This window comes from Ictalurus punctatus, chromosome 1, assembly GCF_001660625.3.
Source record: "Ictalurus punctatus breed USDA103 chromosome 1, Coco_2.0, whole genome shotgun sequence".
NCBI classification, from domain to species: Eukaryota; Metazoa; Chordata; class Actinopteri; order Siluriformes; family Ictaluridae; genus Ictalurus; species Ictalurus punctatus.
This window is the reverse complement of record NC_030416.2, coordinates 18,085,945-18,099,067: the sequence shown is the minus strand read 5'-3', so window position 1 is coordinate 18,099,067 and position 13,123 is coordinate 18,085,945. Positions and strand designations below refer to the sequence as shown.

At 38.8% G+C, this 13,123-nt stretch overlaps 2 protein-coding genes across 5 annotated transcripts in view; one reads left to right on the top strand and one right to left on the bottom strand.

Moving 5' to 3' along the window:
• Nucleotides 1–9,985, bottom strand: part of abhd5a (abhydrolase domain containing 5a) — a 10,481-nt gene extending 496 nt beyond the window's left edge. Inside the window, exons 1-8 of one of the 2 annotated variants that reach the window (XM_017473954.3) lie at nucleotides 9,855–9,924; nucleotides 9,245–9,325; nucleotides 6,778–6,863; nucleotides 5,231–5,603; nucleotides 3,679–3,833; nucleotides 2,210–2,321; nucleotides 1,782–1,968; nucleotides 1–1,428 (exon numbers count right to left, since the gene is read on the bottom strand). The exon at nucleotides 1–1,428 is cut by the window's left edge and continues 496 nt beyond it. In XM_017473954.3, the coding sequence (XP_017329443.1) occupies nucleotides 1,339–1,428; nucleotides 1,782–1,968; nucleotides 2,210–2,321; nucleotides 3,679–3,833; nucleotides 5,231–5,603; nucleotides 6,778–6,863; nucleotides 9,245–9,325; nucleotides 9,855–9,889 (1,119 nt within the window). In that variant the 5' untranslated portion in view covers nucleotides 9,890–9,924 and the 3' untranslated portion in view covers nucleotides 1–1,338. Of the gene's footprint in view, nucleotides 1,429–1,781; nucleotides 1,969–2,209; nucleotides 2,322–3,678; nucleotides 3,834–5,230; nucleotides 5,604–6,777; nucleotides 6,864–9,244; nucleotides 9,326–9,854 lie in introns of both variants that reach the window. The other variant, XM_017473964.3, reaches the window with a different exon arrangement.
• The window catches only part of ano10a (anoctamin 10a), a 30,917-nt gene continuing 27,122 nt past the window's right edge, over nucleotides 9,329–13,123 (top strand). Inside the window, exons 1-2 of one of the 3 annotated variants that reach the window (XM_053682207.1) lie at nucleotides 9,329–9,346; nucleotides 11,994–12,144. In XM_053682207.1, coding sequence (XP_053538182.1) covers nucleotides 12,006–12,144 — 139 coding nt within the window. In that variant the 5' untranslated portion in view covers nucleotides 9,329–9,346; nucleotides 11,994–12,005. Of the gene's footprint in view, nucleotides 9,347–10,566; nucleotides 11,048–11,993; nucleotides 12,145–13,123 lie in introns of those variants that run through there. The other 2 variants (XM_017473935.3, XM_017473942.3) reach the window with 2 other exon arrangements.

The window sequence follows — 13,123 nt, the reverse complement described above, 5'->3', positions numbered from 1 at the left end:
ATGCGCATGCTACAGTACATAATCCAGAGAATAATTATTGCTTATTGTTGTCCCATATAGAAATAAATATAAATATATACATATTAGAGATGCACTGATGATACCGATGTATCAGCCGATAAAGGCTAATTTTCACACTATGGGCCATTGGCCGATAGTTTAAAACATTCGATGATCAGGGCCGATTATATCCTGTCAATCAAAAGAGGGTGGGAAAACATATTGATTTCATGCTGTGTGTATAGATGTCTCTTGTGTGGAATGACGACAAAACTGCAGTTTGTAAGCTCTACACTGCTAAAATTTTACACCGGAAGTGAGCAGCAGTGAAGCGGGAGTTTCGGCGTCGAGTCATTTTTTAGCCACGCTGCTTGTGCTGAATTAAAGCGCCAGTACACAGTTGAAAGATTTAAATAAGGATGAGTTGACAAAAAAGTATATACTCTCTCTCTCTCTCTCTCTCTCTCTCTATATATATATATATATATATATATATATATATATATATATAATATATATATATATATATATATAAAATCACAGAAAAATATATTTGTAGAGTAGTATTTTTCATATCCAGTTAATGTTAACATATAAAAAGCTTTCTATTATATATTACCAGTTTGATGTTAATGATGAAGTAGAAATGCTTTTGTTTGTGGTGAGTGAATGTGAGACTAACAGGAGGTTTTTTTAGAATTCAGTCAATGTTAATATGAATTAATAACATTCAATAAGTTAAGAAATCTTACTTTAATCTGCAGAATTTAGTTTGTGTGTTAATGTTAATTAGAGTAATGTGTTTTCTGTTTGAGACCAGTTACTGTGAAACAACTTGTTGAAATGGAAGTTTTTATTTGCACTTCCTTCAGAATTGTGGTATCAATTAGTATTAATTCATAAGAAGACATAAAAGGCAGAACTATCGGTATCGACCGATGTCACTCACCGAACAACTGGTTATCGGTATCGGCTGAGAAATTTAGTATTGGTGCATCTCTAATAATTATTGCTCATTGTTGCCCCTTACATATATACACACAAACAGTTAAACCTATTTATCAGTGACTATATAGGTTAGCAGATATGCTCCTAATGAGCACAGCTATGACAATGTTAGTTGTAAAAACTCCAGTTATCGGCAAACCTACAGTGTGCAAAATGTGGGTCTGGTGAAGGACACACTGTAATGAGTGCTGCACTGCGACATGTAAGTACATACAGATTTACAGAGGTGCTCTGGCCAGCTCTTTAAGCCTGTATATAAGATAAGAGGGAATATAATGAGTTTAATTTAAAAAAAAAAAAAAAAAAAAGGCAGTCCTTTCTCATCACCCTTCAGCTCACTGTTTCACACACATGGAGTACCCTGTGGTTGAAGTCTTCCGGTTGGTCAGCAAATACATAGTGTCCTGCTCCTCGTATAGCCTAGAGACCAGACGCAAGACGAGTGAGAGGAGAACGAATATATATGACCATTTCATAATAACTTCATATAACCACAATGTTTACTAGGTCAGCGATCACAATAAATATTCTGAGAATGACATTAAAGCTTCACCAAGTGACTAAACACCACCTTGATATAAATACTGCCACTTTAACTGAGAACTCATTTTTGTTAGTACTTTACTATCTTCGACTTTTGCAAAAAAAAAAAAAAAAAAAAGTGTCACATAAATCTTACACAAAAACAAACAGAAATCCTAGATTCAGGTCAACTCTTAACAAACAATCCTGATAAATCCCAGTGTAAAGTGAAAGGTTAATGTAGAACTCACGATTAGCTCCACGTGGGAATTTGGCCTCATTTCTTTGATTGAATTGCCGGAGTGGCCATCTATGCTGGAGCGTGACCCATAGATCACGGTAATGGGAATGTCACAGTGAATCAGGCCAATGCGCTGCAGCATGGGCCGCTTGGCCCAACCATATGAGATGGTCATGTTTTTGAAAGCTGTTTCCCCACTACAAATAATTTTTAAAAATCAGTTATTAGGAGTTTATTAGTGCAGCCATATCAGACCAAGTACTATTAAGTGAAATATATTATAAATATGATTTATTATTACAAAAAATAAAAACATAAAGCAACAGATTTCATCTGAAACTAATGACAAACATCAACAGTAACTGGTAATACCTGAGAGCAAGAAAGAGAAACAGGTTAAACACGTACGTAAATAAAGAGCTAAATAAATAAATGCACCTTGGGCTTTGGACATTAAGGTGGTAGATGTACTCTGGGACTGTGCTGTCATTAAACATGGCAGAATATTTCTTTTTAAAGTCAGGTCGAACAATCTGCACTAGACCTGGACCTACATGGTGAGAAAATGGCATACTGTAAAATAACATTTCAACTAATGTGCAAAACAAATTTAGACACACAACAGCATACATAATCAGCAGAACCACCAATATCAAAGAGGAATAACATGTAGTCGAGCTGAGGAGGGGGTGGGGGTGTAAAAACACAGTAGCATTTTAATATTCCTTTCACAAATTGTGTGTGTGTGTGTATATATATATATATATACACACACACACACACACACATACACACACACCCATCCATCTTCTATACCGTTTATCCTTCCTTCAGGGTCATGGGGAAACCCGAAGCCTATCCCAGGAAGCATCGGGCACAAGGCGGGGTACACCCTGCCAATCCATCGCAGTGTCAATGATTCACTGTCATTCCATCGCAGGGCACATTCACATACAGATTCACACACCCATTCATACACTACGGACACATGCCAAACAGCCTACCATGCATGTCTTTGGACTGGGCGAGGAAACCAGAGTAGCACGCGGAGAGAACATGCAAACTCCGCACACACAGGGCCATGGTGGGAATTGAACCCCCAACCCTGGAGGTGTGAGGCGAATTATTTTATATATATATTTTTATATATATATATATACTTATATATACACACGTCATAGCTAAAACTTGGGGGGGGGCTACTGCTCGTCTGTTTCAGTTGAAGACGCTAGAAAAGTTTACATGCAAGTTTTTTCTTAATCCATGAAAAATATGTTACATACAGCAGTTAATAAAAAAAGCATACATGGAAACTAGTGTTTACATCTTAAGTAAAACAGATGAGGAGCATCTCTTTTCTCCAGGTGCCGGAGCACTCTACTGTACTACTGTGCTGTTTGAGTGCATCTGCAAAGGTACCAGGATACTCTACTATTTCTGGTAGATTTTTTTTTAAAGTCGGTATCTGTGGACACTTTTTCAGCTAATACTGCCCATACCTCCTTGCATGAGGGAGGTGGAGTTTCGTGACTGTTTGTTTCGCCAAATTCAACCTGCTAACATGGTGGATAAGTGTTAAAGAGGCTACACAAACCATGTAAATGCTGGCAGGCCTGTAAGCAAGCCTATTACACATGTGACCAACTCCTTGAGCTGCAATAATTATGAGTCAGACTTTTCTTTCTTTCAATATCTTTAATAAACCATTAAGATGAGAATGTCAAAAATATTGGCGTTTGTTATAACGTTGTAATAACTCTGTGGTCAAAGCCCTTATACTGTATCTAACACGTGGCAAACAGAGCGCCATGTTTTTTTTTCATCCTGAGATAATAACGTACCTCCTTGTAAATGTATTAATTCTCAGAAAATGCTTCGTCTAGTTGTGAAAAAAAGTCTTAACCTACCAAGCGGCCCTGCAAGGCGAAGGCCAGCCAGTGGGTTGAAGGGGCTTAGGATGGCTCCGAGGACTTTAATCCACACAGGAAAGGGTCTGTCCTGTTCCCCAGCCTCTGGACACTCTGGAAAACCCCATGGTTCCACCAGGATCAGATGTTTTACTCTGAATAATGTAAAATAAACATAAGACAACTTATATTACCTTCACCGATGAAATTCAACCATCATAGTATAATGTGAATTTGTCCAGAGAGCTGTAGTACACAATGAAAATCACAGAGTGAATACTGAATAATTCTCATGGCCAACATTGCTAGATGAAAATTCTGTGCATCAATCCATTAATTTCTCATAAAATGTTAAAAATGCTTTAATGTATTTGCATACTCCTGATAATAGCAAAGTTAGTATTATATAAAGTATATTAGAAAAACCAAAGTATTAACCATTAAAAAAAAACAGCAAAAACAGGACAAATGGAGTGGTATCTGAAACACAATTACATTTTATTAAACACTGAGGTTATGGGTCAGTATCTTCTAAAGAAGAGAATGCAAGAAAGACGTGAAAAAACAACCTTGCTTTGAGAATAAACTCAACACCTTAATTACACCTACAGCATCACAGCGAGAAAGTTTAAAAGTGTAATAAATAGAACAGCAAGTTTAATTTCACCTGACATTTATTGATTACTCAAAAACTCAGTTTTTTTTCCAAAAGGAGGATCTTTTTTTTTTTTTTTCCCCCTCTGGATAACACCATGCTATGTTCTTTGCAAGATATTGCACACTAGGCCTCATTTATCAAACTGGATATAAATGACCATATTCGTAAATCGGTCAGAGGAGCATTTACACATGAAACGTGGCATCCATAAAAATACAGCTACTTTGGGAAAAACTAGTTTGTATCTTACGGGAGATTCCGAGTGTGTGAATTTGTGTAGGAGACTACTAATGTGAACTTTGATTGACACACTTAAGTAGGCGTGAGTTACTGCAATTTTCTACGTGGATTATGCTGTTGGCTTTAAAGAGTTCATTTATTTCAAACTCGCACAGAAATTGAATGGAAATTTTGTGAAAATCAGTGGATTTCATAGTAATAATTTGAAAGCGATCAAACCAAAACAAATCCATGAATTAAAACAAATATGACTAGCCATTCAATTAGGACAAAAGAAATGGCACCCTTAAAAGGAGGCGCCGATGTGGTGCACTGTATAAAGGTGCATTGCTGTAAGATTTAACACATGCTACAATTTCACAGTTCAGTGGTTATTTCATCGTTTTCGGCTCTTTGTGAGTTTTGTGGGCGTCACTAAATGTCAGCTCTGCTGTGAACACGCTTTGTAATTTATGGGCGATTGCCGTTATTCAACATACACACGAGTATGAAGAGAAAGCAGCGTTAATGAAACTTGTATATTTGTCAGGAATTTTGGTTTGGTTTGGGTTAAAAGAACGCTTTATCGTCTTACTCACAACTAAGGATTGATAAATGAGACCAATTATCAGCGAGAGATAACACAAAGTGACATAATGAATCTTAACTGCAAACCTGGAAGGGTATTTAAGTGAGTACGCGGTTGCCAGGTATCCTCCCAAGTTGTGGCCCAGTAGGATTACACTCTCCAGGCCTAGTTTTTCCCTCCACTCCTCGATGGACTCCACAAACTGCGTTTCGGCCTCCTGGGCATCGGTGCTGAAATGAGGCCTGCTACTCTGACCAAAGCCGAGCAGGTCAAGAGCATACACAGGCCTCTGCTGGGACAGAGCATCCAGGTTCATAGCCCAGAGACCCACTCCACCGCCAAAGCCATGCAGTAGCACCAGAGGAGTCTTGCGCTCCACACCGTCATTGAACACCAGCGTCCATAGCTTGTTGTCACTGGAGATGTTGACAAACTGCTTGGAGAACTTGCTCTGGATGACTAATAGATGTAAAAGTCAGAGAGTGAAAGATACAAATAAGGAGAAGTGGTCTATGTTTAGACTTGCTTAATTGGTCATATGTAGTCAGTACATGTAAGATAATCCAAGATTATGTTTTTAGAGCTACATCCAATATATGTGGGTAGCACAAGCTAAATCTCTTGCCAGGATTTTTATTTTTTTTTTAAGCTGGTCAAAAATAAGTGCACAATTGCATTATAATCACTATAATGATACAACATAACATTACCCAATTAAATATAATACGCACATTATAAGTGGGATTAAATGCAGACTACTGTTTCTTCATGGACAGCAGTGGAGGGAGGGGGAGCTAATAGTTTCATAAGATCACTTGTAGGTTACATTTTGCCACGAACAAAGTTTCTACATCACTGGCAACTGCACGGCTCACAAACCAGTCACAGCACTTCTCACTATCTGGCACACACAAATAATTTCATTTTTATTATTGCTCTGAACTCAACATCTGGAAGATACAGAAGTTGTCAGATAGGTAAGGATTTGTTTTTTTAAACCAACTTTTAAGCATGTGACTATGCAGGAAATATAGAATCCGGGACAGAACTGCTTGTGCTTACAGCATGGGAAGTTAATATTGAGTAATTTACTATTTTGTGTGATGAGAGTGGTGAGTGGGTGAAGAGATGAGAGGGTGATGAGATGAGAGGGTGGTGGGAAGAGAGAGGTGAGAGGGTGATGAGATGAGAGAGTGATGAGAGGGTGGTGAGATGAGAGGGTGATGAGTGGAAAGTAAGAGGGTGGTGAGAAGAGAGGGTGACGAGAGGGTGGTGAGATGAGAGGGTGGTGAGAGGGTGCTGAGATGAGAGAGTGATGAGAGAGTGATGAGAGGAAGGTGAGGGTGGTGAGATGAGAGGGTGATGAGAGGAAGCTGAGAGGGTGGTGAGATGAGAGAGTGATGAGAGGGTGGTGAAATGAGAGAGTGATGAGAGGGTGGTGAGAGGAAGGTGAGAGGGTGGTGAAATGAGAGAGTGATGAGAGGAAGGTGAGAGGAAGGTGAGAGGGTGGTGAAATGAGAGAGTGATGAGAGGAAGGTGAGAGGAAGGTGAGAGGGTGGTGAAATGAGAGAGTGATGAGAGGGTGGTGAGAGGAGAGGGTGACAAGAGGGTGTAGAGAGGGGTCAGCACTCACGCTGCAGCATCCTCTCTTCTGCCTCTTCCAGTTTGCACTGAGATGTCGGGCACCATGCTGGCAGCCAGTTGGTGATGCCCCACGACCTGCAACGTTTTAATATGAACTTTTTTTGCTTTTCAGTCTTTCTTTGCAGCACATTGCAGCAACATTTAGGAATATTGCTTTAGCAAAGCTTACAGAACAGCATTCAGATATTTTACAGGACCACACAAACACAGGTCAAAAGTTTAGAGACACTCGACTGAAATGTTTCTCATGACCTTAAAAACCTTTTGATCTGAAGATGTATGGTTAAATGTGTGAGATCGGTGTTGCAGACATAAATATAACTGTGCTGACATATTCATTTCTTTCATTAGAAAACAAATATTTTATTTACAAAAAAAATCTTTTTTTTTAAACAGATGACTTGGAGTGAAATATTCTGAAAAGCAGCCAATAAGTGTCCATTATCGGTGTGAACTCCTTTAATGCTGTTTAAAAAGCATCTCTGGGAGATTTCTCAAGAAATTGGTTGAGAAAATGCCAAGAATACATTTCTGGAAATTCTAAGCTAAAAGGGGGTCTACTTTGAAGATGCTAAAATATTAAATTATTTAGATTTATTTGGGATTTTTTTTAGCACAACATAATTCCCATAGTTCCATTTGTGTTACTCCAGAGTTTTGATGACTTTATTATTATTCTAAAATGTGGGGGGTGGGGGGTAAATGAATGAGTGTGTCTAAACTTTGGCCCGGTAGTGTACATTTAAGCTTAATAAAACGGCCAAATGCCAAAGATGCCAACACACACCAGAACGAAACAATGCCCAAGTAGGATGATCTTTAGTCAGTATCAATGACTGGACTAGATCTTATCAGAATTAGGTTATGGATCACAGTCCATCTTGTGCAGGAAGACAGGCTCTGAGACAGGCTCTGACACAGGCGCCAACGTGGACATGTACTAGTGTGGAATGACAAGACTCAGTGTGAAGCAGGACTACATGAGGGCATGCACTAGCCCAGTGGTTTTCAAAGTGGGGGCCTCAACAAGTTGGTGTGAAAAATAAATAAATGTATTAGGGATGCACGAAATGAAAATTCTTGGCCGAAGTCGAAACCGAATATAATGAAAAACTTGGCCGAAAGCCGAAGGCCGAACACGGTTTTTTATTTTTATTTATTTTGCCATTTTTTTCACCTTTGCTTAAATTAAATATTCAAAATGTGCTTTTTACTATTTTGTCTAGCTTTTCAAAGAAAAAAATCAATTACAAAAACTACAAATTTCAAAATATTTACTTAACACTGAACATTTTTTTTTCATTCCATAAGGTATAGGCTACCAACAAGGCACAATATAACTTTAAATAAATAAATGAGTAAAATAAAAATATTTTGATGTGGTCAACTTTGAGCCCCCCTTGAATGGCCAATGTTAGGCCTATGACTGACTACTGAAAGAATGTAACACTCTGTAGCCTACAACAAAAAGTGCATTGACAAGAGTGCAAAAAATGGTTCTATACGGCTGATTATATTGGGGATATATACCGCTTGCGTCCCTGTACACCTCGCGGAGCATTATAGTAGACATAGTATAGTTAGATACGTTGTTAATGTTATGGTCCTTGATAGATTTAGTTAGTTTAAACTATAGATTAGTTCATTTAGTCCCCGCTGGTTTTTCCACTCCCAGTCCATAGTACTAGTTCATGTTTCTTGTTTTGACCCTGTTTTCTGTGACCGCGACTCTGATTCCTGCTTTGTCCCGTTTATGCCTGTTTGCCGATCACCCGACCCTTTGCCTGTCTTGACTACGTTTTTTGGATTATGACTTGGATTTGTCTGCCTGCCATTAAATAAATACATCTTTACCTGCTTCCGTACTCTACTCCCTTACGCCTCCCGAAGTGACAGAATACTCCGGAATAGAAACAAAACAAACGCACGTCCACGCATATTTACTGTCCACAGTAAACATCCGAAGGGCAAGTAGCTCGTGCATGCGCGCGCCCTCTCAGCGAGGTCGTGACATTCGCGCGTCTCACTCTGGTCGCTAGGCTATTTTGTTGCATCATCAAACACGTCATTGTTCGGTCAAATTTATTCAGCCTTTTCACTTATTCGGCCGAACACCGAAAATGCTTTTTTTTTTGTTGCTATTTTTGGCCGAATAATTTCGGTTGCCGAACATTCGTTGCATCCCTAAAATGTATGTTTTTTCTTTAGTCACTCTCAGACACACACAATCAATTCCTAATGTAATGTAAAGACAAGATGTAATTATTAATAAAAAAGGAGGATATATTCAGAAGTCTGTATTTTTAATGTGTTTTAAAGACATCTTGCAAAAGGGGGGCCTCGGTCAAATTTTAATGCCATTTGGGGGGCCTTGCCCTGGAAAAGTTTGGGAACCACTGCACTAACCCACCAAGCAAAAGCTTTGACAACATGCACCTATGAAGTTCAATATTTACCTCAGAGTTGCGTCCAGGAATTTGACAACACTGTAGAAAAGCGTATGAATACGCAGAAACACCAGAGCACGCTGTACAAGTCTGAAGCCAAGACAATGTGAGGTAGTTTTTTTTTTTTTTTTTTTAGTATTTTGTGCTGTTAATGATTTAATAGAAGCTAGCTTTAAAAATGTCATATCATGAAGTCAGTTATTTGCACTTAAAGTGTAAACTACGTGTAGTAAAGCGTAATGAATGTACACATACACAATTTTAACAAAACAAATGCAAGGCAGTTTATTAATTCAGCGACTAGCTCAGTAGATAATACCGAGTTCCAATTGGCTTCCTAATTAACACGTAGTGCACTACATACCGTGTAGACACCATCACGTCAGACCGTATGGAGTTAATCAATATAGGGTGTATGAGGCTATTTAGAATCAGACAGCTGATAACAAGCAAGTCTGCTAGTTAACCATGTAACTACTACTACTACTACTACTAAAAGCAGAGCGATTATAAATCCCGTAGGAAACACATGTGATTAAAAATAATCACTCGCCACACATTCATTAGTTTATAAGGATATCAGAAACGATACAACGTGAAGCAACTAAACCGCTCTTACCCTAACCACAGAGGCGCCTCCATGCCGTTAGCCATATTCTGAGAAGCACTTGACCTCTGACGTCACATCGAACGTTGACTCACAACAACCAACTCGTATCCAAGCTGCATCCCAAATCATTCGTTATTGTATATGTAGTCTACTAAGCAGTGTGCGCGTGAGCCATTATTCAACGCCCTCTACTAGTGCACTCCTATACAGAGCCGGAAACCAGTTGGGATTCAGCCATACTCAGCACTTTACGACGCTGAACTTTGACACAACTGTTTGTTCGCAAATATAACATGAAAAATACCTGTTTTTATTTCAGAGAAAGATTCGTGTGTCCCCCCCAAAGTAGATTAGAAAGTAGACTTGGGATCAGCCTGCAAATATCAGATGACAAATCAGGTTAAAGAGTGCAAATAAAAAATGATTCACAAATATCTTGGAAATGTTGTTTTAAGGGATTAAAATGTAGTAAGTAAGTAAGTAAATAAATCCCTACGTCTGTCTTCCATTCATTAATTTAGGACTGAGTTACACCAAATGTCTTGGCTTGTAGGGTTTTACTTTATGGCAACACTTTTTAGGTTCACTTGTTCATATAGGGCTTATTAAGGGAGTATTACAACTGTGTGTGTGTGTGTGTGTGTGTGTGTGAGAGAGAGAGAGAGAGAGAGAGAGAGAGAGAGAGAGAGTGTGTGTGTGTGTGAGAGAGAGAGAGTGTATCTGTGTGAGTGTGTGTGTGAGAGAGTGACAGACAGAGAGAGAGTATGTGTGTGCGTGTGAGAGAGTGAGTGTGTGTATGTGTGTGTGAGTGAGAGAGAGAGTGAGTGTATGTGTGTGTATGTGTGAGTGAGAGAGAGAGTGTGTGTATGTGTGTGTGAGAGAGAGAGAGAGAGAGAGAGAGAGTGAGTGAGTGTGTGTATGTGTGTGTATGTGTGTGTGAGTGAGTGTGTGTATGTGTGAGAGAGAGAGAGAGAGGGAGGTGGTTCCCTAAATAAGCCCCAAGTCAACTCTTCAGTTCAGTGTTGTTTGGATGACGTGGAGGAGCAGGAGTTGGGTCACAGCAGCAGCAGTAGCAGCAGTTCCGTGGACCTCTCACACGGAAGTAGACCGCACTGAATCACTCCTTCTTCTATAACTTAAAATAAATGAGTCTTTAAGCGGAACTGCTCCTGAACTGCCGCTGTGCATATCCGTATAACTCTGTAAGTAGCCAGTTAGCAAGCTAGCGAGCTAGCACCTCGTCAGTTAGCCTGTCATTTGGTTTCTGTTTAAAGCTACGCATTTATTATAAACGAATATCCTCATAAAGTCATTTTGTGTTGAATGTCAGATGTTGAGAATTCCCACAGGATGTTAGGAAACCTCCTAGCTTATGTAACTTCTGTCTGCAAACACTGACTTCGCGCCCCTCCCTGTCATGTAGTTCACTGGCATTTCAAAACGAAATGCTCTGTCTGAATACACAAGAAGTAAATAATCTTCATATTTGTGCTCTGTGTTGTGTTATACGCCTCGGTCTGAAGTCTACACAGGGCTACAAATGTCTATCCGTCTAATTCATCTTTAGCACGGTTCATTGTTTACATTGTGTTAGTACTATAAATATGTGACCCGTATAGTTCTCGCCTCCGTCCGTTGAGGTGTTTAAAACACTCCCTTTATTCGTTGCCTGTATTGTAAGTATATAGAAATACTTTTTAATATTCGCTGTCTTATAGTTAGACCTTTTGATATTAATTCAGAGTCTCAGACAGCTCTTACTCTTATAGCACATACTCTTATTTTAATTTTTATTTTTTAACAGTAATGCATGCTCAAAATGATTGTCATGTTCCTATAATCATGACAGGAAGTCATATTTATATATTTGTATATTTAGCAAAAAAAAAAAAAATGTAAGGTCTATATTAAGTCACACTGGAGCTGAGGTCCAAATGTAAGACATTTGCATACCTCCAAAGTGTGTTTTCAGGGGCATTTAATGGTGGTTTATGGGTTCAAACATGGCACATCTATTTGAATATTACGTTCCAGTGGTCCAGTAGTCATCTGTAGATTAATCTCTAAAGAGGATGCTCAAATATTGCCCCAAACATCTGTTTGTGTCTGTTTTATCCGTGTGTGTTTTCTCATCCGTATCTTGCACAGGGATCAGGGAAAATGCAAAACAGTTTGTCCATCACTGATGGCGATGGTTGTTCATTTGGTCCCTTGGTGGTGTTGGAGCTAGCTGAGAACACTGAAGCAGAGGCCATCAGATGGTTATTAAGCAGAATAAGAGACAAGCAGCAAAATGGAGGTAATACTACTACTACTACTAATAATAATAATACTCCTACTAATAATAATTACAACATAATTATTCATAAAGCACCTTTCCCAAGCTCAAGGTCACTGTACAAGGAGATAATACATAAACACAGAATCAAACAAATACATGCGTCATATATACATATATACATACATACATACATACATACATACATACATATACACAGTAACTAAACAGGTAAATGCTATACAGAAGAGGGCTGGAAATACTGTAAGAAAGGATAGGTTTTTAATTGCTTACCCATGTAGCAAAGTCCCACTACAATCAAGATTTCAGCTGGTTGAGGCAGCCGAGTATGGATCAGAATCTGAGTCGAGAATCAGGAGTGGAGAAGAGATTCTTGATAATGAAGCATTTATTTACAATCTTGAATATGCATCTGAAGTATGCAGCTGTAATATTGTATGGTTTACACTTATTGCATGAATGCATGACACAGAACATAACCAGCAGCATAAGTCAGGCTCAACAGTCATCTTATACTGGTGTGCGGCGCTAATAACTGAACGTGCAGGAAACAATAACCAAACATTAGTTCCTTGGACAGGCTTTCTGACAACCCATTTATGTAAGACAATAATAGGTAATATAATCTAGCTTGGATGCCGATAGTGACAGATCATTTTGTGAAAATGCAGTTTATAATCCTAGAATGTTTGTAGTTTTGGACTCCTTGTGGTTTTTGAACTCTACAGGTTGTGATGTCACACTGTTTCTCTACAGTGCTTCTTTGGCAAGAGATACTGTGCACAGAAACCTTTGAGCCATGCACCATCCGATCTGAAAGGCTTCATATGTTGATAGCGTGTTGAGGAGTTTACTCCCATGCACGTTGATAGATCTTTTCAAAAAATGTAATTTTATTTCTAAAACATCCGCTACATGATTGCTATTTCTGGTAATCACACATAGAGTCGTCTCTCCCAGTCATAATGAACTCATGTTA